The sequence below is a fragment of the Pan troglodytes genome, chromosome 6 (genome assembly GCF_028858775.2).
Source record: "Pan troglodytes isolate AG18354 chromosome 6, NHGRI_mPanTro3-v2.0_pri, whole genome shotgun sequence".
Classification (NCBI taxonomy): Eukaryota; Metazoa; Chordata; class Mammalia; order Primates; family Hominidae; genus Pan; species Pan troglodytes.
In genome coordinates this window covers 41560807-41584957 of record NC_072404.2, presented here as the reverse complement: position 1 = coordinate 41584957, position 24151 = coordinate 41560807, and the positions used below count along the sequence as shown (strand labels likewise).

The 24151-nt window shown below is 41.0% G+C and overlaps 2 protein-coding genes across 11 annotated transcripts in view; one reads left to right on the top strand and one right to left on the bottom strand.

The window, feature by feature from the left end:
* Window positions 1–6091, bottom strand: part of SEPTIN7 (septin 7) — a 104494-nt gene extending 98403 nt beyond the window's left edge. The window contains 2 exon segments of one of the 4 annotated variants that reach the window (NM_001197121.1): window positions 4837–4838; window positions 5832–5909. In NM_001197121.1, coding sequence (NP_001184050.1) covers window positions 4837–4838; window positions 5832–5892 — 63 coding nt within the window. In that variant the 5' untranslated portion in view covers window positions 5893–5909. 4 annotated transcript variants of the gene reach the window in all.
* LOC107975763 (uncharacterized) overlaps window positions 5834–24151 on the top strand; it is a 49388-nt gene continuing 31070 nt past the window's right edge. For 4 of the 7 annotated variants that reach the window (XM_063815302.1, XM_063815301.1, XM_063815303.1 and 1 more), the window contains exons 1-2: window positions 5834–6612; window positions 13091–13207. In XM_063815302.1, coding sequence (XP_063671372.1) covers window positions 5834–6385 — 552 coding nt within the window. In that variant the 3' untranslated portion in view covers window positions 6386–6612; window positions 13091–13207. Of the gene's footprint in view, window positions 6613–13090; window positions 13208–20634; window positions 20754–24151 lie in introns of all 7 variants that reach the window. The other 3 variants (XM_063815306.1, XM_063815305.1, XM_063815307.1) reach the window with 1 other exon arrangement.

The following is a 24151-nucleotide window of genomic DNA, read 5'->3' as shown; positions in this document are numbered from 1 at the left end:
ACAAAGTTTACAAAAGTTTCAAATTACCACTGCAGGAATATTTCAAATATATTTTATAAAGCACAGCAAAACTGGTGGAAAATAGTTTTGATTTTCCTGAAAACAGTCAATCAGAGCCAAAGATTTTCAGGGCCCCATCCCAGGCCTATCATTTATCAAAGTGTGAAACACTATGAGAATCTGTATTCTTTGAAAAACACCATGACGTTCATTTTATTTGAAATCTTATATAATAAAGAAGTTATAGGGATGGGGAGACTTTAGAAAGTTACCCAGAAAAAACACTTTAAATGAGTCAACTGTATACATATGTCAGTAAAGCTGTTAAAAAAAAAACAAAAACAAAAAAACTAATTCATGGCTATTAGAAATCTTATCAGTGGTTACCTGGGGCAGTAGAAGGAGAACTCCAACAGGGCACAAGAAACTGTGGGATGGTGGAAGTATTCTCTATCTTGATTAGAATAAAGGCTACAAGATGTGTGTATGCACATCAGCAATTCATTGAACTAAATACTTAAAATCCACGTATTTTTTTCTATGAAAGCATACAATAATGAAGTTACTTGATAAGTTGGAAAGCATTTGGAAATGTAGACTCCTGGGTCCCTCTCCCAGAGATTGCTAATCAATGGGTCTTGTAGTGGGAACCAGTTAATCTGCATTTTTAACTCCAAGCCATGGTTGACCCTTCAACCATACTTTGGAAAATAATGACCTAGCATAATGTTCTATGTCCAGTAATTACTGATCATGCTTTGCAAAAATATATCAATTAATGATAAACTTTTAATACAAAAAAATCTAGGTAATTTTGATTCCCAAGTTTAGGAAATACTAAGAATATTAAGTGGTAGGAGTTCCAGGAAGAAGTAAAAAGTAAGACAGTTAAGGAAGCTTGTTCCTTCTTCCCCGTCTCCCACAATCCTTCAATAGCTCTCCATCACCTAGTGCAGTGGTTCTCAACCAAGGATGATTCTGCTCCCCCACGTGACATTTGGCAATGTCTGTAGACATTTTTTTCATTTCACAACCAGAGAGAGCATGTGCTGCTGGCATCTTAGCACGATGAGAGCAGGGATGCTGGTAAATACTGTACAATGCACAAGACAGCCCTCCCCTCCCTCAAATAATTACAAAACCTCAAATGAGAAACTCTGACCTGGAGCCTCACCTCCAATAAAGCTACCAGAAGTAGTCAGTTGTGTCCCAGAGTTAAACAACACAACAGAATTAAGATGTTACAACTTCAGGAAAGTCCATTTTTACTTCCAGATCAGTGGGGAAGGAGGAAGAATATCATCTTTATATTTCACATAAAGCAAACAAACATTGAATAAAATGCAAATGACACATGAATACTTAAGACTTAGAAAACTTCAAAATAATGTAAGCAGGAGCAGCTTCAGGCTATCCCCCCAATCACAGGGGATACTTAATTCTCACCTTTCAAAGTATAGTATTTTTAAAGTTAACACTGGCCTAAAACATAATACTGTACATAAACTTTAGCATGACAGTCTGTTGCTGCAGCATAGTTTAACCTAGTGCTATGCAAAGTGTGGTCTGTGGACCAATGAGCCAGTCTGTGAATTATCAGTTTATGTCAGAAAAACACAAATTGAGAGCACAAAAATGGAAAATTTAATAGCAGAATAATTTTATGTCTATTGAAACTAATAATAAAAAATTGGGGCTTATAGTTTATCTTTCTTATTCCATTTCCACTTTTTTTATTTGCAGTATAGTCATGCAGTATGTCCAACGTTTGGTCAACAATGGACATTTATGACAGTAGTCCCATAAGATTACTATGGAGCTAAAAAAATTCATATCACCTGTGATGTCATAGCAGTCAAAAGTTCATAGTACAGCACATCATCTTTTCTATGCTTAGAAGCACAAACACTTGGCTGGGCGTGATGGCTCACATCTATAATCCCAGCACTTTCGGAGGCCGAGGCGGGAGGATCACTTGAGGTCAGGAGTTCCAGACCAGCCTGGCCAACATGGTGAAACCCCGTCTCTACTAAAAATACAAAAATTAGCTGGGTGTGGTGGCGAGTGCCTGTAACCCCAGCTACTTGGGAGGCTGAGGCAGGCAAGCACCTGTAATCCCAGCTACTCGCGAGGCTGAGACAGGAGAACTGCCTGAACCCAGGAGGCGTCAGAGGTTGCGGTGAGCCAAGATTGCACCATTGCACTCCAGCATGGGCAGCAAGAGCGAAATTACGTCTCAAAAAAAAAAAAAAAAAAAAAAAAACACACCAAAAAAAGAAACACGCTTACCATTTGTCATAATTGTTTACAGTAGTCAGTACAATAACAAGCTATACAAGCTCATAGCCTAGAAGCAATAGGATATAGCCCAGGTGTATAGTAGGCTCTACCATCTAGGTTTGTGTAGGTATAATACTCTATGATTTCTCAACGTACCGTATTGTTAACAACGCCTAACTGTAGTTTTTAAAATTACAATCTAACCTACTCTGACTGGTGTATCTATTGAGTAGCAAAGCCAAGATCTGCATCCATATCTAACATCAAAGCCCATGTTCTAAATCATTATTAAGATTTTGAACTCAAACCCCAATGTGTAATCCCTACATCTGGATAGCTGGACTGCACCAAGTGTAAGTCACAAGGATTTAGTGTGTGTCTGGTCTACGGCCTTCAACACTTAATGCCAGCCAAGCTGCCTCTTTGGCCCCTCTTCCCCAAGCCCATGCTCAAAGCTTAGTCTCCAGATCTCTGATGATGCAAAAGGACACAGGAAGACAAAAACAAAGAAAAGATTCATCCTCAAGGCCTAAAGCAGAGTCACCAAATGCTACCCTTTTCTTTTGGAAGCCACCCTGGTTTCTGGCTATGGGGGATAACATCCTCTCAAATAGGAGTAGGCCTCAGATCTCTCTAACCATGTGAGCTACATGGAGTACAGGATAAATGAATCCAAAATAAGAAAAAGCCGCACAGACTTAACAGTCTTTAATTTTAAAGTCTTCCTTCCACACACCAAGACCTCCAACCCCTAACATAAGGTTCGAAGACCTTAGATTTGACTCATCCATACTGTACATTTTGACCACAATCCTTAAAAAAAATTACTTCCCCACCCAGTACACAATACCTGAAAGAAAATTTAATCTCCCTCAAAATATTAAGTGCAATGTCCACTAATGGGTCACAACCTGCAGTCTTCAAAACACTGCTGTAGAGTTCAATGGTCTACATTTAACAGTATGCTCTCATATAGCGAACTAAACCCATAATCAAACTACCTTACAATTCTGCTCCTTAAAAACATAATTTTTCTTCAGTTTCTATTATATAATAAAGTTTGTCTTTACAGTCCAAACTTAGTACAAAAAAAGAAGTATACAAAAAGTTTTGTCTCAAAACTTAGTAAAAGACATAAATCATTAGTTTAAAATGTTCAACTTATAATCAAAAATTGAAGATAGCTTATTAATTCAAAATGTGAAACACATTTCTCAGCAGGCAATTTAGTCAGGTAGGAATTCTCTATCGGTAATTCCCAGAATACAGTCTACAATGAATATGTATATCATCAAATTATAATAAATCTGAAACTAATCTGCTCTACCACTATCCTTATTCTGACTGGTCCCTCATCTGATCACTCTCCATTACTCAGACCTTAGAAGCCATAGATGTAACTCTTCTTCCTCCCTCTTCTCCCCCAAGCTTTGTTGTTGTTGTCCTAGCATATTCCTCTAAATTCTCCTAGGTTCTGTAAGGATTCCTAACTTGCCTCAGACTTGTTCAGAAGTTCTGGCATGGATTTACTTAAAATTACTTCTATGGGACAATGTGCAAATCTGAACAACCAATTTTATCACAAACTTCTGAAATACAATCTTTTAACACTACCTTTCATGTATTATGTATGCATCAAATATCTCCAAACCAAAGCCTGCAACAAAAATTGTTAAGCTACATTAGAAAAAGACAATATCCTTTCTTTTTAAAGGATAAGAACTAATTAAAATCAACTTAACATTTCTGTTATTTGTTGTGAATTTGAATTCTGTAAGCCTAAGATGTGGTAAAATATGTATTTTTAATAACTGTGTTATGAAGACCTGGTTCCATCATGTTGTCCCATCATAGAATAAGACAATGCTACCATGCAAATCACCTATGTAGCTTCCACATTTATTTCATAGCTTCACTCAACTCTTATCTCCTTTAGTCCCACCCACTGAACAGCTGAATGAGATGAAAGATTGTTTACTGCTCTCCCGCCACCACCGTACCACCCCCCCATCACCACCCAACCACCCCTTACTCATTCCCTTGCAGTCTGAAGAAATAAAGAATCCAAGCAGCAATAGCTGACTTGGTCATTGTTTATATCCCCCCTTCAGTCTATCAGGATTCCATAAATTTCATCCCTACCTGTACACTTTTAAGTCTAAAATACTCTCCTCCCCAAGTCTGCACATAAACTTTAGGGGGAAAAACTGACTATACTCATCACCTGCATGTGCATAAATATGTAAAACAGGTTAGATGCTTAGTAATTTAGATGATCTGTTCATTTACATTCTCAGGGGCACTAAGAAAGATATTTTTTCCTTTCATCAAAACAAAAAAGCCAGAAGAAAGAATTCTTAAAGCTGAACTATTTAGCAATAAACTCAACAAATGTAGTAAGTTATTATTTCAGTAACTAAGAAAACACCTGGACGTCACAAATTCTTTCCTAGGACTGTAAAAACCCAAATTTAAAACAGTGTACTCTTCAAAAGTAACTCAGCAAATGGAAATGTCCTAGAAAAATCTCGGTTGCTTATTTCTTACTATACACACAGCTGAAATGGAACTCAGGAGTGGAAAATGTGAATGAAATGGCCTGTTCTTTTTCCAACATGTGGGGGAGGAAAGGAAATGAAAGGGCTCGTTAAGAGAATAACTGAGAATATTGAAATATTTTCAAAAATTAATTTCCCTAAACTTCGCCACTCCACATCTCCGCTCCCTCCCTTTTCCAAGGACCCTTCCCACTCTTTCTATCTCCTCCGGGGGGCGCCCTTCCCAGGCGTTCTCTTTCCCTTACTCCTAAAAATTAAGCCCAAATTCCAAACCAAACTACCGATTCTCCCTCCGTTCTCAAGACTCGCCCGCCATCCACCGGCCTTCCGGGCTGCGCCTGGAGAGAGGCAACCCCGAGAGGCGGGAGGAGGAGCGGGGAGGCGACGCGGTGACTGGAGCTGCGGCTGCAGCCGCCGCCGCTGCCTCCACCACAGCCTCAGCCTGGTGCATCCTTCTTCCTCCCTCCCCGCCGCCGCCCGCCCGGGTTGGCCCACACAACACCCTCGCCCGAGCGTTCACACTCGTCCCCACCCTCCTAGCCAGGCCCACTGCCCCACGAGGGTACTTCTGCCGAGGGGGATGCGGCCGGGGACAGGAGGAAGCGGGGCCGCGGACGCCGGCGGGCCCGGGAGGAGACTGAGGAAAGGCGAAGGGACGGAGAGAAGCAAGGGCAGGGCTGAGACCACCACGCTCAGGCTGCTCCGGCCGCGGAGGCCGCGGCTCTGCGCCGGGGGCCAGCCCGCCGCGGCACAGGAAATGCCGCCGCCTCGGCTCTCCTCACGTTCAATTCAAACTGTCACCGCCGCCGCCTCCCCTCCCCCCGAGCCCGCCGCTGCCGCGCCCCGGGCCCGCAGTCGCCCCCACCCCGGCTCCCCTCGCCGCTGCCTCCGCCTCGCCTCAGGGCGTTCCCTAGCTCGGTCCAGCGGCCGCAGAGCTTCCCGGCATTCGGAGCCGCTGACCCCAAGTCGCGGCAGCCCGAAGCTGAGACTCACCCATGGTGCTGCTGTTGACGCTCCTCTCCTCAGCAGCAGCGGATCTCGCACTGACCGACATCCCCTCCCCCCCTCCGCGACCAGCCCCAGCGGAGCGCAGCCCGCCGATTCTCCAAAGGCGCCTACGCCGATTCCGCAGCGTAGCCGCCCGGCGTAGCTGCCCTGCTTACGCACGCTACAGCAGGCGGACTCCTCCACAGGCTCTCGCCCGACTCCCGCTCCCTCCTCCGTCCCCCGCCCCCTCAGACGAGGCTTCCGGGCCTAGCGGAGGCTGGCTTCCATCTCGCGAGATTACCGCCTCCCCAGCTCCGCCGCCTCGCTCCATTTCGAGCATGACTTCATTGGCGTCAGCAACGTTTTGCTGTTCGGGTTTAGCCGCCATGTTTAAGTTGGCCGGGTTTCGCACCACTGAGGTCATGGATACTCAGGCCTCTTTGCGTGTTTCTTCAACACTGCTTCTAAGGTTAACCGCGTTACATTTGTTGGAGAAAATCCTGGGAACGCTGAAAAGGACTAGTGGGTGGGGTGCGAGGGTGGGGTCTTGCCCGAATTAAAGATGGCCGCAGTCAGCTCTGCCCCGCGCAATTTCACGTCAAGTTTTGGAGCTGCGGGAGCCGGCCAGTTGGCCTCAGCGCTTCCTTACGGAATTGGCGTAAGGCAAAGAGGCGCGGCTGGAAGAACCAGACTGAGAAAGTGCCACAGGGCGGGGGCCGCATCCGCCCCTCGGCTTCTGGTTACTGACCCGACGGCTTTGTGAGTGAAAGTGAAGAGACACTTCGAGGCAGGTGTCTGTGCTCCCCATTCATCCCTGTTTCCTTGGCTATCTTGACTTTCGGGGTGAAAAGTGAGGTTAGGCCCTGTTTCTCCGACCCTTCCCTCGCGCCATCACACTCTAGTGGCCTGGCACAGCCCCAGAGGTCGGCCGCTGTAGCCCCCATTGCGGACTCTCTGGCCACATTCATATTGGCTCACCTTGTCGGTGCCCGTTTCGGTCCTCTTGGAGCTCACACTCCAGTTGAGGAAATGAATGGACACAGGAACTACTGGGTAGCAAAAGACTAATAAAGGGCTGCGATTGTGTGAGTTTCTCCTGTAGCGATGAATGTCGCTGTCATTGGAACGTTCCCCAAGTGCCTTCTACTGAAAGCCTTACTTCACTCGGAATAACCTGTGGTCTTTTGCACATTTCTTGAACGTGATGGCTCTCTTGGTTGTATTCTTCATGCACATGTGTTACTTTTCCTGTTTAACTACATGTTAAAGAAATGTGTATGTTCCTGTTTAACTGCATGTTTAAAAAAAGTATGTGTATTTTTAAGTTATAGACACGTGCAGGAAAGTTCAGAGCAAAATAGCTTATATTAGTGAAACAATAAATGTCTACTAATAGGAGAATGGATGAATAAGTGTCATTGTGGAACAAATTGACATACAACACGAACCAAAAAATCAGTGAACTAAAGCTACCATTTTTCATATGGATAGAGTCATTAACCTAATATTGAGGAAGAAATGAAAAGACAGGTTGCGGAAAGATATATATGACATACCATAAATAAAAGTTTAATAATTACAAAAAAGTAAGATCAAACTAAAAATTGTATAAGGAAATGATAGATACCAAATTCAGAATACTAGTTGCTTCCAGAGATGAACAGAAGAGAATGTAACAAGAAGGGTTCATTTGTATCTATAACGTTTGTTTTCTACCAGAAATATCTTGAAAATGTGGCAAAACATTAAGCTAAGTAGAGGGCACATGGGTGTTCACTTGTAATTATTTCCTTTACTGTTCTATATACTTGAAATATTTCCAAGTAATTTTTTTTAAGAAAAGAAACTTATAGAAGCAACTTATTTTGTATCTTGATATATGCCATTTCGTAAGTCTACATTTTTACTGAACTGCTTATGAAGTCTGTTGCAACTTATCTGTTCAATCATTGTTTTAAGTTTCTGAAACTTCAAATGAACTTTTACTTTGGGAAATTTTGTTGAATTTCTATTTTTGAAAAAAAGCAGTGTACCAAGGAGGGTAAATGTATATAGCCTCCGGAGTCAGACTGCCTGAGTTCAAATCCCAGCTCTCCATTTATTAGGCTTGCAACCAAGAACAAGTTACTTAAACTTTTCTGTGATCCAGTTTCCTCATCTATAAACGGAGATAATACTAACAGGATTTTGATAAGAGTTAAATAGACTAATACATGAACACGGTGCTTAGTCAATGCTTAGTAAATATTACCTAAATACAGATTATTTTAAAATATAAAATTAAAGCAAATACTAATATTAATATAACCTAATAGTCTAAAGGAAGTAAATCTTTGCCTCCCATCTCTATTGATAATATTTCTTTGAGGAAGATCTCTTAATGGGTATGAAAGAGGTGAATTGTGTTATTTTGTGCTATGAAAATGGATAAATTCTTAATAGAAACTATATTAAATTCCTTGTCTGAAGTTTGTTCATGTTCACCCCACACTATGATAGCTTCACTACTTTTCATTGAAAATCACACAGAGTGGCCGGGCGCGGTGGCTCACGCCTGTAATCCCAGCACTTTGGGAGGCCAAGGCAGGCAGATCGCCTGAGGTCAGGAGTTCGAGACCAGCCTGGCTAACATGGTGAAACCCCGCATCTACTAAAAATACAAAAAATTAGCCGGGTGTGGTGGCGGTACCTGTAATTCCAGCTACTCGGGAGACTGAGGCAGGAGAATCACTTGAACCCAGGAGGCGGAGGTTACAGTGAGCCCAGATAGCACCACTGCACTCCAGCCTGGGCAACAAGAGCGAAATTCCGTCTCAAAAAATAAAAAAAGAAAAAATTATACGGAGTGTTACAGGCAATGAAATAATGATATTCTGAGGAACTTTCTTTGTAGGGAGGTTTCATAGCCAATGTTCTATAATGTATATACATGTGTTATGCAAATTATACGTGGTGCACGAGGAAAGAGAATTGTATTGATCTTATGATCTCTTTATTGCACTTATTTGCAATATTTATGATCTCTTTATTGCATTTATTTGTTAATAAAATATAGCCTAGACTTTAACCTACTGACTCAGAAACAGATTTAAAAAAACTGATCTGAAATTCTGGACAGACCATATAGATGGTTTCCACCACATATTTACAGCGTCCAAACTCACGTGGGCCTTCAACTTTACCAGGCAATGCTTGTTTTCCTAGTTGGCTCTCTCTTAATTTCCACAGCAGCCACTTCTGATTTTCTCCTTATTTTTCAAACCACTCCCCTCACTTATTCTCAAATAAGAGAATAGAAAAAAATAGAAACCATCAAAGAGGAACTCAGGCTGAGCGTGATGGCTCATGCCTGTAAACCCAGAACTTTGGAAGGCCGAGGCAGGCACATCACCTGAGGTCAGGAGTTCGAGACCAGTCTGGCCAACATGGTGAAACCCTGTTTCTACTAAAAATACAAAAATTAGCCGGATGTCGTGGTGGGTGCCTGTAATCCCAGCTACTAGGGAGGCTGAGGCAAGATAATTGCTTGAACCCAGGAGGCAGAGGTTGCAGTGAGCCAAGATCGTGCCACTGCCAGCCCTGGTGACAGAGCGAGGCTCCGTCTCAGAAAAAAAAAAAGAGGTACTCCAACAATTTTATGTCTCCATACTCATTCTTTCAAGCTTCACAATAGATTAGGTGCCCCCCTGTCTGAGGCACATATCTCTGCCAGTTCCCTGTATTCCAGCTCTTTGTGCTCGTTCTCTAGATTCTCACTCCTCCTGCCTTTCCAGGAACTGCAGTCAATGGGTTCTTTATTCAACAAGCTTCTGGGTTCTGCAACTACCACTCCACTGAAATTCTCAACGAGGTCACCAAGAACCTCTTGTGTTCAATCCAGTAGACCCTTTGTCTTCTTTTCCTTGACCTCTCTGCAGCATTTGATACTAGAACCCTTGGCCTTCTGCATTCATATGCCTTGATTTGTGAAACCACACTTTCCTAGTTTTTCTCCTAGATCTCTGTGTCTCTATTTTACCTTTCAGGACCCCCTGCTGGCTGTCAAATATCCATGAACCCCAAAGTTGTGTGCAATTTGTTTCTATCTCACTTTTTACATTATGCTTTATGTGGTCTCATTCACCTTCATGGCTTCAGCCGCCATATATACACTAGTAACTCCTAATGCAAGTTTCTAGTCCAGTTCTCTCTTCTGACTACAAACCTATATGTCTTACTGCCTTCAAAATATCTGTCCTGGATGTTCCAAGATATCTCAAAAATCCCAAACTAAACTCTTTATTTTACCAGCTTTTATGTTTCTAATCTCTAAAAGTGGGTATCATCAGCCCGCTTTTGTAAACCAGAAATATGGGTATTATACTCAGCCCGTCTCTCTCTGTCAGCCATTAGAAAGCCCTATCAGTTTTTCCTTCTCAACTCTAATTTTCCATTTCTCTCCGCTTCATTACTATTCTACTTAAGCCATAATTATCTCCTGCCTCAACTCCTTGCAGTAGCTTTTCTGGCCTGTTATACTGCAACTCATCCTTTACATCGTACCCAGAGTGACCTTTCTAAACTTTAACTATGTCAGTCCCCTGTTTAAAGTCTTAAAATTTTCCTTGAAGAAACTTGCATGACACATTCCCTCATTTCTGGCTAATCTGCTATACCTTGCTCACCCTAAATCCTAGTAAGCCCTGCTGCTCCCACTTCGCTCTCCTTTTTACATTTGCATTCCTTACCTGGTTTTTCCTTTAAGTCTCAGCTTAACCACTATTTTCTCTAAAAGTCTTCCTTGATCACCAAAAACTAGGCTAGGTACCCTCTCACCTCCCATAGTATCTTGTGTTTTCTCCTATGGTAGTTCTAGTAGCAGAGTTTTGTAAATACTTGTCTCCTATTTAAGAGAGACAAGTTTAAGTCTAAACTCCTTAAAGTCAAGATCTCTTGTCTTGTCCACCTCTGTAGCCTCAGCACCTGGCCCAGGATATGGTATTCATTACTTTATTTGACAATTACTTCTTGAGTGATAATTGGATACTAGGCACTAGCACAGTGGTTGAAGTGTGGAATGGGGAAACCTCAAGAGGGAATCTCTTGAGATGTGCCAAGACGTCAATGTCTTAATTACAATAGTAAGACGTATTTTTTACCTTTTTTGTTCTCATTCTTTAATGAGCACACAGTGTCATTTTCCAGAGATTGTGTGAAGTGTGATATTGCAACAGCTTGAATGCAAAAACAAAATAATCCGGCTATCTTCTATTAAGCTAGACATTAAAGGGGTTTACAAAAATGTAAAGCAATGGCACTCCAAACTATTTCTTTGTTGTTGTTTTGGAAGATACAGTTATTTTTCATCAAAATATGTTTTTTTACGTTATCATGTAACGGTTTAGTGTTATTTGATGAATTTTAATGAATTGGTTTTTTAATGAAGTAATATTTTAAAACATTCTCAGTTTTAATTTTTAATACAATAAATATCAATAGATATATTTCACATAAAGAAATACTCTTTGGGGTTCTCGATAATATTTAAGAATGTAAAGGAGTACTGAGACCAAAAGTTTGAGAACTGCTGCACTAGCACATATGTGAGCTCAATGTAGATGTGTTAAATAATTAGTGAATGTCAGCTTGCCAAAACTCCGGCACACAGCTGCTTAATGTTTCTTAATAAAGGTTCCTCCCAAATGCCCAGACTTCGTGTCTGAACAGGTAAAAATATTACCCAGATTTAACATTTGAATATGCATAAGTGAAAGTACTCTTTAGGTCAGTGTGCTTTGTAAACTATGGAGTGTTATGCAAATATTCTTGTTTTAGTAATTGTCTGTGATAAATATGGACCAACATTCTAGCTGGTAGTAGAACCAGGACTACCTATAATAACCTGAAGATGAGAATTTTTATAGCCAGCCATTTCACATTGATCTCATTTAATCCATATAACAATTTTATGAAACAGGTATTACACCCACTTTTTAATTGAGTAAACCAAAGTTCAAAGAAATGAAATGATTTCCCTTTAGCTCTTAACATTTTATAAGGCTCTGAGACAAGGTTCAGAGAACTCATACTTTTCCAATACATGAGATCTCAGGTGAAGAGATTTGTTTCCCTATTGTCCTGAATCCTATCCTTTATTTGCTGGACATTAGTCTGGTGAGAGGGTAAGATGATTGTTACAATTTTCAGGTACTTTTTTACCTTTGATGCAAGAAGAAGGACCAGAGAATGGTATTAGGTCTATATGAAGGTTCTATTTGAGGGCCAACTCAGAACATAACAGTAAAAATGAGATGGCACCTCTCAACGGATCTCTCCTGTTTTCTGCGTTACCAAAAATTAGCAGACATGGTCAGATTGAGTGGTGGAGGGGAAGCTTGAGACTTCAGGTGTGTATTTTATGAACCAGGTTAGGCAATCCACAATATTTTGCTATTAACAGTAACATCCAAGTATCCAAAAAGCCCTTGAGTGCTTTATATTCCTCCTTTGAAGGATATTGGAAGAGGATTGAGAAATTATGTGGAAAAGAAAGAGCCATTAACTAAAACTTTTTTCTTGTGAAAATTAAAGTTATGTAACTTGTTCATGAAAGCTGAAACTAGGGCTAGGCACGGTGGCTCATGCTTGTGATCCCAGCACTTTGGGAGGCCGAGGTGGGTGGATCATGAGGTTAGGAGTTCAAGACCAGCCTGGCCAACATGGTGAAACCCTGTCTCTACTGAAATGCAAAAATTAGCTGGGCGTGGTGGTGCACGCCTGTAATCCCGCTACTGGGGAGGCTGAGGCAGGAGAGTGGCTTGAACCTAGGAGGCGGAGGTTGCAGTGAGCAGATTGTTCCACTGCACTCCAGCCTGGGTGACAGAGCAAGACTCCGTCTCAAAAAAAAAAAAAAAAAAAACAAGTTGAAACTAACTTAGTTTCGTATGAATTAATTTTTTTTCAGGTCAGATTTCAAATATGAAAACTCTTCATTCAAGATATAGCCAGCCCCTCCGTATCTGTGGGTTCCACACCCATGGATTCAACCAACCACAGAAAATTTTTTTTAAATTGCATCTGTACTGAACATGTACAGACTTTTTCTTGTCATTATTCCTTAAGCAATATAGTATAACAGCCATTTACATAGCACTTACCTTGTATTAGGTATTATAAGTAACCTAGAGATGATTTGAAGTATAAGAGAGGATATGTATAGGTTATTTGCAAGTACTACACCATTTCATATCAGGGAGTTGGGCATCTGAGGATTTTGTCATCCACAGGAGGTCCTGGAACCAATCCCCTCTGATACTGAGAGACAACTATTACACAAGAGAAATATTCTACCATTCACAAAATCTCGTTTAAGTGTCGTGAAATACAAACACCAGGGAATCAAGGTAAGTATGGTTTAAATATTTTTATATTTAACTTTTGAATATTTGAAAATTATACATTCTAATGTTAAGTTCATGATTAAATAGCATAGTTATTAGAGGAAAGTTATCTTGAGAACAAAGAATCTAAAATAATTGACAATGTTAATGTTCCGCAAATTCAAGGGAATATTGACATGCCCTTTTATAGATTAGGAATCTGTAAGGTACAGGAAGTCAAGTGACACTTGCAAGGCTATAAAACTGATGAACGAAGTTTTTTTTTTTTTTAAATAAAGCCTCATAGCTTTTTTTTTCTGTTTAAAAATCAAACTTCATCCCACAAAGGAGGAAAAGCCAAAAGACATAGTAATAATAACAAAACAAAAGAAAATAAAATGAGAGAACCATGCAGCTTGAAGCCCCAGAGATTTAAACAAACAGCAAAAAAGTGGAGCAAATAACTCCCATTCTTAAATTAGTCACCTCAGGAAGAGTTTTTCTTTTTCCCACCAGCCAAGGAGGGAAGGGGGAGGAAGCAGTGCAGAAATAGGATGTTTGAATCCAGACTGCCTCGGGAGGCTGGATTTATCTCAACTTATCACTGGAGGCTCAAGGAATTTTCAAATTCCAGGGCTCTTCTGGAACCTTAGTTCTAATGCAGATAAGAGCCTCACTTCCCTCTGAAGACTCCATATCACTGGTAATAGACTGGCAGCACGGTTGCCTCAGGGACCAAAGGAAGAGAGGAAATCATTTACCTCGGTGTTCTCTTGCCAATCAGTGCCTTGTTGTGGAGCTATCCAATCTGATTACACAGTAGAAATACCGCTGAACACAATACTGGAGAAAAATCCAAAGTACATCAAAGAAAATCTATTATAAGTGGAAAAGGCCATTGTTGCCAACTCCCTTTGGCATTTTCCTACCATTGACTCAGAAACTAACTGAAATAGGAAACAAGGACACATGGTTCTATGGGAAACCAGCTGCCTTCAACAACCAGACTTAGTATATTGACTTTGGCAATAAGTGAATGCCTCCTGCACTAGAAGAGACTCCTGAAAGTGAACTGAATTGAACTTTAGTAATTTTATGTAGATGAAACATGAGGTTAGAACAAGGCTATGATTTCAGCAAGCAATAAGAACCTGCTCTCTCCAAGTTATCCTTTCTAGAGGACCTCTAATGAGTGGCTGTTTCCTGAAGATGCACTTGGAGACCTCATATCCAGGAAAACAGGAAATTTGGAGAGGAAGCAAATTAGCCTGTGCCAGACTGATCCACTTGCTTTAAGCGAAGCAGTTGCATTGGATTACCATGGAGACTGACTGGTAGAGGACAAATGCTTAGTAATAGTTAAAGTAGTATAGTGTGTCATTACTCCCCTCCTTCATGAGGCTCCCAACAACTCAGAAATTCTTTCCTGTACTGTATCTCTAATCATTTGATATTGATTGGATCCTATTTTTAGGGAGGTACTTAAGCATCTATTAAAAAAAAAAAAGCAAATGATGGTGTTTGTGATTGTCATCCATGATGTGCTCCTTTTCATGTGCAGAATCATGATTATGACTTATTTATGGTTTTTGGTTGATACTCCTTTTTCTTTTATTTGCTTTAAAAATTTGGCAGTAAGTGATAACATCTTTCCAGCCAAACACTATAAACAGATAAACAGATTTTATGAAACCAAAATAATTGTCATTTTTATTATCCAAAATGGTAGCAATGCAGCATTAAACACTGGTGTTGAACTCTGGATATTTCACCCTCAAGTTCTTATTCCCAAGACTACATTTGTGTCCTAATAGACTCTAATATCTTAGAGTTGGAAGAGACCTTATAATCTAAATCAGCTACCAAATTCAAGAACTTCCTCAAATATGATTTTTAATGTCATGTATACAGCCCACAATAACAACTATTGAAACTATAAATGTTAGAGTTTGAATTTAAATGAAGCAGCTGTACTGCAGATGATATGATATTACTGCCTAACTCTATGGTTCACATATGGCATGGACATAATTCCCTTTCCCTTTCACGATTTGTGACACACAAGTGAGCAAACTCTTCTGAAATTTTTGTTTCTGATAAAAGTGATCATTTAATTGTTCATTATTTCAAAATACATTTTTGCTTTGAGCTAAATGTCCATGACATGTAGATGCTATCAATGAATGCTAGACAACTAAAATGTTTTCTTTTGTAAAATCTAGCTGTTTTTGCAAATCTATGAGCAAGCATGACCATGGGTTACTTTTGCTGTGAGACTGCAGACCATGAGGTAGACTAAATCTTAGCTCTCTAATGCAGAACCTAGCATAATACCTTGCACATAGTAGGCACTCAAATATTTATTGGAAATAATTGCATATATTTTGGAGGGTTATATGTGGTTTAGAAAATAGAGTAGAAAAAGCAGCACCAAAAAGGGGCAAAAAAAGTGGAACTTAAATATTGCAAATAGGAAGAAATGGTTATATTATCTTCATAGTTGCTCCTTAATTTATCTCCAGCTTCCATTGCATGCACACACAAACACATTGAGAAAAAAGGAAAAGCAACAGTTCCTACACAATTTCCCCCCAGATTTCAAATCTGGCAGAGACTTCTCTGTTTTTAGCATCTCCATGACAGACAAATGAAAGCCTTGGCTAACTCTGCCATTGGCCAGGTTGGGTCAAGAGAACAAATCCATCTTTACTTTCCTTGCTTCAGCCCAGCTGCTTCTAGCCCCTCTCCCTTCTGATCAGTTCTACATAAAAGGCAGCCCTGACTCTTAGCTTCCCAAGATAGGTACTAACCTATTAGGGAAAAGTATGCACAAGCCTTCCCAGACATATGGTGTTTTTTTTTTTTTTTTTTCAAGTTTATTGTTTTGAGACAGAGTCTTGCTCTGTCACCCAGGCTGAAGTGCAGTGACGCGATCCTGGCTCACTGCAACTTCCGCCTCCCAGGTTCAAGTGATTCTCCATCCTCAGCCTCCCGAGTAGCTGGGATTACAGGCGCCTACAACCACACCTGGCTAATTTTTGTATTTTTAATAGAGACGGGGTTTCACCATGTTGCCCAGGGTGGCCTTGAACTCTGGTCTCAGGCAGTCCGCCCACCTTGGCCCCCCAAAGTGCTGGGATTACAGGCGTGAGCCACCACACCCGGCCCCCTATAGTGCTTAATCTACCAAGGTGAACTCTGAAAAGAAAAAAAGAGAAGGAAAAGATGATAAAAGTAAAGCCCTTTCTTCAATCACTGGCGGATACTCTCCCTCTTCCTCTCCTTTTGTCACCAATACACAACAATCGGCAGCAAAGCAATCTTTCACTTTACATGTAAAATGATTTGCTGAAGGAATCAATAAGCATAATCCATCACATAAACAGAACTAACGACAAAAACCACATGATTATCTCAATAGATGCAGAAAAGGCCTTTGACAAAATTCAGCAGCCCTTCACGCTAAAAACTCTCAATAAACTAGGTATTGATGGAATGTATCTCAAAATAATAAGAGCTATTGATGACAAACCCACAGCCAATATCATACTGAATGGGCAAAAACTGGAAGCATTCCCTTTGAAAACCAGCACAAGACAGGGATGCCCTCTCTTACCACCCCTATTCAACATAGTGTTGGAAGTTCTGGCAGGGCAATCAGGCAGGAGAAAGAAACAAAGGGTATTCAATTAGGAAATGAGGAAGTCAAATTATCCCTGTTTGCAGATGACATGATTGTATGTTTAGAAAACCCCATCTTCTCAGCCCAAAATCTCCTTAAGCTGATAAGCAACTTCAGCAAAGTCTCAGGATACAAAATCGATGTGCAAAAATCACAAGCATTCCTATACACCAAGAACAGACAAACCATGAGTGAACTCCCATTCACAATTGCTTCAAAGAGAATAAAATACCTAGGAATCCAACTTACAAGGGATGTGAAGGACCTCTTCAAGGAGAACTACAAACCACTGCTCAACAACAAAAAAAAGAGGACACAAACAAATGGAAGAATATTCCATGCTCGTGGATAGAAAGAATCAATATCGTGAAAATGGCCATACTGCCCAAAGTAATTTATATATTCAATGCCATCCCCATCAAGCTACCAATGAATTGGAAAAAACTACTTTAAAGTTCATATGGAACCAAAAAAAGAGCCCACATTGCCAAGACGATCCTAAGCAAAAAGAACAAAGTTGGAGGCATTATGCTACCTGACTTCAAACTATACTACAAAGCTACAATAACCAAAACAGCAAGGTACTGGTACCAAAACAGAGATATAGACCAATGGAACAGAACAGAGCCCTCAGAAATAACACCACACATCTACAACCATCTGATCTTTGATAAACCTGACAAAAACAAGAAATGGGGAAAGGATTCCCTAGTTAATAAATGGTGCTGGGAAAACTGGCTAGCCATATGTAGAAAGCTGAAACTGGATCCCTTCCTTACACCTTATACAAAAAATTAATTCAAGGTGGATTGAAGACTTAAACGTAAGACCCGAAACCATAAAAACCCTAGAAAAAACCTAGACAATGCCATTCAGGACATAGGCATGGGCAAGGATTTCATGACTAAAACACAAAAAGCGATGGCAACAAAAGCCAAAATAGATGAATGGGATCTAATTAAACTAAAGAGCTTTTGCATGGCAAAAGAAACTACCATCAGAGTGAACAGGCAACCTACAGAATGGGAGAAAATTTTTGCAATCTACCCATGTGACAGAGGGCTAATATCCAGAATCTACAAGGAACTTAAACAAATTTACAAGAAAAAAAAACCCCACCAAAAAGTGGGCAAAGGATATGAACAGACACTTCTCAAAAGAAGACATCTATGCAGCCAACACACACATGAAAAAATGCTCATCATCACTGGTCATCAGAGAAATGCAAATCAAAACCACAATGAGGTACCATCTCACACTAGTTAGAATGGCAATCGTTAAAAGGTCAGGAAACAACAGATGCTGGAGAGGATGCGGAGAAATAGGAACGGTTTTACACTGTTGGTGAGAGTGTAAATTGGTACAACCATTGTGGAAGACAGTGTGGTGATTCCTCAAGGACCTAGAACTAGAATTACCATTTGACCCAGCAATCCCATTACTGGTTATATACCCAAAGGATTATAAATCATGCTACTATAAAGACACATGCACATGTATGTTTATTGTGGCACTATTCACAATAGCAAAGACTTGGAACCAACCCAAATGTCCATCAATGATAGACTGGATTAAGAAAATGTGACACATATACACCATGGAATACTATGCAGCCATAAAAAAGGATGAGTTCATGTCCTTTGTAGGGACATGGAAGAAGCTGGAAACCATCTTTCTGAGCAAACAATCGCAAGGGAAAAAACCAAACACCGCATGTTCTCACTCATAGGTGGGAATTGAACAATGAGATCACTTGGACACAGGGTGGGGAACATCACACACTGGGGCCTGTTGTAGGGGGGTGGGCTGGGGGAGGGATAGCATTAGGAGAAATACCTCACATAAATGATGGGTTGATGGGTGCAGCAAACCAACATGGCACATGTATACGTATGTATCAAACCTGCACGTTGTGCACATGTACCCTAGAACTTAAAGTATAATAATAAAAAGAATGATTTGCTGAAGGAAGAAAAAAGTATTATACCTTGACACCAATCATTCCAGCTACTGTAGCTGTGCCATTTTGGGTATATAATTTCTTTGGGAAATCGAAAGAATGTCAAGTATGTGAAGGTAATTGAGGATGGCTGCAGAATGGAATGTATGTAGATCCTCAAGTCATTTCAAGTTTCCTTCCTACCTCTTTCTCAAAGAAGCACATGGATCAGATATGGTGAAAGTTGAGGGAGGAGGCATGGTCAGGAAGAGGGAATATGTTAAGGCTCAGTTGCAAACGTTGTGTTAACTTACCCTAGCCACTAGGTCGATCTAGGGTGATTTAATTGTCTTAATCTAGAGACTAATGTACTTAAAATGATCTACTAAAGGTGAACTATTTACTCCCATCAATCAAAGAAAGAAATGTGGGAAAGATATTCTTGATTTTCTTCTCACTGTTTTGTAGTTTATATGATGACAAGTGGGGATAAGTGAATGGGAAAATACCTTAATAACTTCTTCCTGTAATCTTAATGCCATGTCATGCCAGAATGAGATACATCAAAAAACAAATTGTTCACAAACCTCCAGAGATCCTTGAAATTCCTCCAGGTTTATAATAAACACCATGTTAAAGAAACTGCAACAAGCAAGGAGGGTAAGGTTGATGAAGGAAGAGACAAAGGACACGAGTGGAGGGAGCAAGTGACTAGAACAGCTCGCTCACACCACAGGGGCCCCACCTCAACTCTCTAAATCCCGGGTATTGTTAGACAATCACGTATATTATGCCCAATCCTCACAAAAACTTCTCAGGGCAAGTATTACTCTTTTTGTTTTCTCATGGTAGAAAACACAGCTCAGAGAAGTTAAGTAATTTGCAAAAGTTGCACAGCTAATAAGCAACAAAGCCCAGTGTTTGGTCTGCCTTATTATGCTGCCTTTCTCCTATTGTGTATATGATATAGAAATAAATTACTTTATCCTGTTGTGTACACAGGATACAGAAAAATTTTCATCCAGGCTGGGTGCAGTGGCTCGCGCCTGTAATCCCAGCACTTTGGGAGGCTGAGGCGGGTGGATCACCTGGGGATCCACCCAGGCTTTTAGAGTGATTCCTCTAGTAGTCTTTTCAGACTGCCATAACAAAATACCACAAACTGGGTGACTTAAATGCCAGAAATTAATTTTCTCACAGTTCTGGAGGCTAAAATTCCAAGATCAAGGTGTTAGCAAATTAAATTTCTCCTGAGGCCCCTCTCCTTAGCTTGCAGATGGCCACCTTCTCACTGTGTCCTTACGTGGTCTTCCCACTGTGTGTGTACCTCTGTGGTTTCTCTTTGTGTGTCCAAATTCCTTCTTATTAAGATACCAGTCAGATTGGACTAGGGCGCACCCTAACAGCTTCATTTTAACTTACCTTTCAAAGGCCTTACCTCTACAAATACAGTTCCATTTTGAGGACTAGGGGTTAGGACTTCAACATATAAATTTTTGAGGGATATAGTTCATCCCATACCATTCTCCCTGCAAGCTACCAAAGTCTAGTTAATATGTATACCATTTGACTCGGCAATTCCTGTTTTAGATGTTTGTCCTAGAAAAATAACCAGTACATATATCAAAAGATTTTTTGTTTTGTTTTGTTTTGTTTGAGATGGAGCCTTGCTCTGTTGCCCAGGCTACAGTACAATGGCATGATCTTGGCTCATGCAACCTCCCCTCCTGGATTCAAGCAATTCTTCTGCCTCAGCCTCCCAAGTAGCTGGGATTACAGGCACCCGCCACTGCGCCCAGCTAATTCTTGTATTTTTTTTTTTTTTTTTAGTAGAGATGGGGTTGTCACCATGTTGCCCAGGCTGATCTCAAACTCCTGACCACTCCGCCTCCTCTGCCTCCCAAAGTGCTGGGATTACAGGCATGAGCCACCATGCCCGGCGTCAAAAGGTATTTATATAAGGATGCTCACTATAGCACTGATTGAAACAGCAAAAATAGTAAATAACCTAATTGTCCATTAATAGGACAGTTGTATCATAAATTGCAGTTCAATCATATAAATAGAACACTAGGCCTGAAAAGATGTCCATGGTAAGTCAAAAACCTCAAGTTGTAGAAAACTGTATATAGTCTGAACTCATGTTTAAAAATTATATCGTGGCCAGGTGCCATGGCTCACGCCTGTAATTCCAGCACTTTGGGAGACCAAGGCAGGCGGATCTCGAGGTCAGAAGTTCGACATCTGCCTGGCCAAGATGGTGAAACCCCGTCTCTACTAAAAATACAAAAGTTAGCCAGGCGCAGTGGCGGGCACCTGTAATCCCAGCTACTTGGGAGGCAGGAGAATCACTTGAACCCGGGAGGCAGAGGTTGCAGTGAGCTGAGATCATGCCACTGCACTCCAGCCTGGGTGACAGAGCGAGACTCCATTTATAAAAAGAAAGAAAAGTTGTCATCCAGTTTGACATTATCTTATAATGTCATTCAAAGTTCATTACTGTATTTCCTCAGCAAATAAACTACCACCTGTAAATTTTAAAATATATATTAATGTGTCTGGTAGCCATTAGTCAGAAGTATTTGCTAGGACAATTTTGAACTCACAAGTGATACACCGATAAGTAGAAGAAAATTCCGTGGTCTTGAGCTCTCAGTGTTGGTGAGGTGAAGAGTACCAGGAGAGCCACTCTTGTTGACTCTGTTTATTGTAGGGTAGGGTGGTGCTGGTATTTGGAATACTAATAAAGCAGTGACTGGGTCTATCACTTCAGTTATCAAAAGAAAGAGGCTTTGATGGGTTGTGACCACTGATGACTGTCTTTGTGAGAAGCGTACACATACTTATTGTTCCCTGTGAAAAATGAGGACTTTGTATACATAGGCCTGTACAGTGGTATGAAAAGTACTTCTAGAGAATCTCTGAAGCAGCAGAACTCTTGATCAGCTCATCTCCCAAAATCTTATCATTTCCTTCAGATAGCAATAGGAGCAGTTTGAATGTGCTACAGCCTATCTACAAGTGTGATTTCTGGGAATTCAGTTTATCTTCCAAATCTTTCCTATCTCCAGCTCTTGATATCACTTTTATTCTTGTAAGTACCTCATCTTTGTTCAAACGCAATAGGTCCCAAAAGTACAATGTTTTCATCTGTCTTCAGACATGTATTCCTGAATGGGAATGGAGATGAAGAGCATGAGGCTGGTAGTCCCCTCCTAAGGGACTGGAAAAGAAACAGATATAATCAGGAAGGCTGTGGGCACAAAGAGAAACCTGCCAATTTCCCTATGTTGCCTGAGACATAATGCTGGAAATCAAGAGAACCTATCAGTCACTGGGAGTTTATTTCACCTACTAGTGAGGGGAGTGTGGAAATAGCCAGATGCCTGAAGCCTTACATGAGCAGAACCCCTTATACTCGAATGGTCTCCCTAGCTATTGCCCTGGGCGAGCCTGATGACCCTTTGCCCCAGTCCTTGTAGGCACCATGGAAGGGCAGAAAGAGAGGGGCTTTGCAGTTAGAATAGAGTTAAGCTCAAATCACAACTCAGCCACTTACTGGCTGTCTGACTTTGGGCAAATCAACCTGTCTCACAGGGCTAATTATAAAGAATCAATGAGATGACGTGAGCAAGAGCTTCACACAGTGCCTGCTACACAACTGGGACAAAATATACAGTAGATCTTTTCAGGATCCTTGCTTCGCACTCCACCGGAACCAAAGCCCAGCCTTGAACCTAAACCCTGGCAGCTCTGAGTCCTGACCCCTTGCCTAAATCCTGCTGAATTCTTTCTCTAGATTTGGACCCTGTTTTCAGATTCCTTCCGGCACCAGGATGCAGCTTCAGACAAATATCCTGCCTGCTTACACCTGCCAACTACACTCCAAGTTGAAGGCCAGCTTAAGTCAGACTAGAGTCTCTTGGGCACCTTAGACTTAATGACTTAGACCAGTGGTTCTCAGCTTTTCTGGGACTACCTCAAATTTAAATCCCTCTGTTGGCAGGGCCTGGGAATCTGCATTTAAAAAATTTTGTTTTTATTTCCATAGCTTTTTGGGGGAACAGATGGTATTTGGTTACATGGTAAGTTCTTTAGTGGTGATTTGTGAGATTTTGGTGCACCCATCACCCAAGCAGTATACACTGAACCCAATTTGTAGTATTCCTCACAAAATGAAATTTTTTTTATTATACTTTAAGTTCTAGGGTACATGTGCGCAACATGCAGGTTTGTTACATATGTATATATGTGCCATGTTGGTGTGCTGCACCCATTAACTCATCATTTACATGAGGTATTTCTCCTAATGCTATCCCTCCCCACCTCCCCCAACCCCACGACAGGCTCCAGTGTGTGATGTGCCCCACCCTGTGTCCAAGTGTTCTCATTGTTCAATTCCCACCTATGAGTGAGAACATGCGGTGTTTGGTTTTCTGTCCTTGTGATAGTTTGCTCAGAATGATGGTTTCCAGCTTCATCTATGTCCCTACAAAGGACACGAACTCATCCTTTTTTATGGCTGCATAGTATTCCATGGTGTATATGTGTCATCTTTTCTTAATCCAGTCTATCATTGATGGACATTTGGGTTGGGTCCAAGTCTTTGTTATTGTGAATGGTGCCGCAATAAACATACATGTGCATGTGTCTTTATAGTAGCATGATTTATAATCCTTTGGGTATATACCCAGTAATGGGATCACTGGGTCAAATGGTACTTCTAGTTATAGATCCTTGAGGAATCGCCACACAAGGAATCCTCAAGATTCCTTGAGGAATCTTCCACAATGGTTGAACTAGTTTACACTCTCACCAACAGTGTAAAAGTGTTCCTATTTCTCCACATCCTCTCCAGCACCTGTGGTTTCCTGACTTTTTAGTGATTGCCATTCTAATCTCAAAATAATAAGAGCTATTGATGACAAACCCACAGCCAATATCATACTGAATGGGCAAAAACTGGAAGCATTCCCTTGGAAAACTGGCACAAGACAGGGATGCCCTCTTTCACCACTCCTATTCAACATAATGTTGGAAGTTCTGGCAGGGCAATCAGGCAGGAGAAAGAAATAAAGGGTATTCAATTAGGAAATGAGGAAGTCAAATTGTCCCTGTTTGCAGATGACATGATTGTATGTTTAGAAAACCCCATCGTCTTAGCCCCAAATCTCCTTAAGCTGATAAGCAACTTCAGCAAAGTCTCAGGATATAAAATCGATGTGCAAAAATCACAAGCATTCCTACACACCAAGAACAGACAAACAGAGAGCCAAGTCCTGAGTGAACTCCCAAACACAATTGCTTCAAAGAGAATAAAATACCTCGGAATCCAACTTACAAGGGA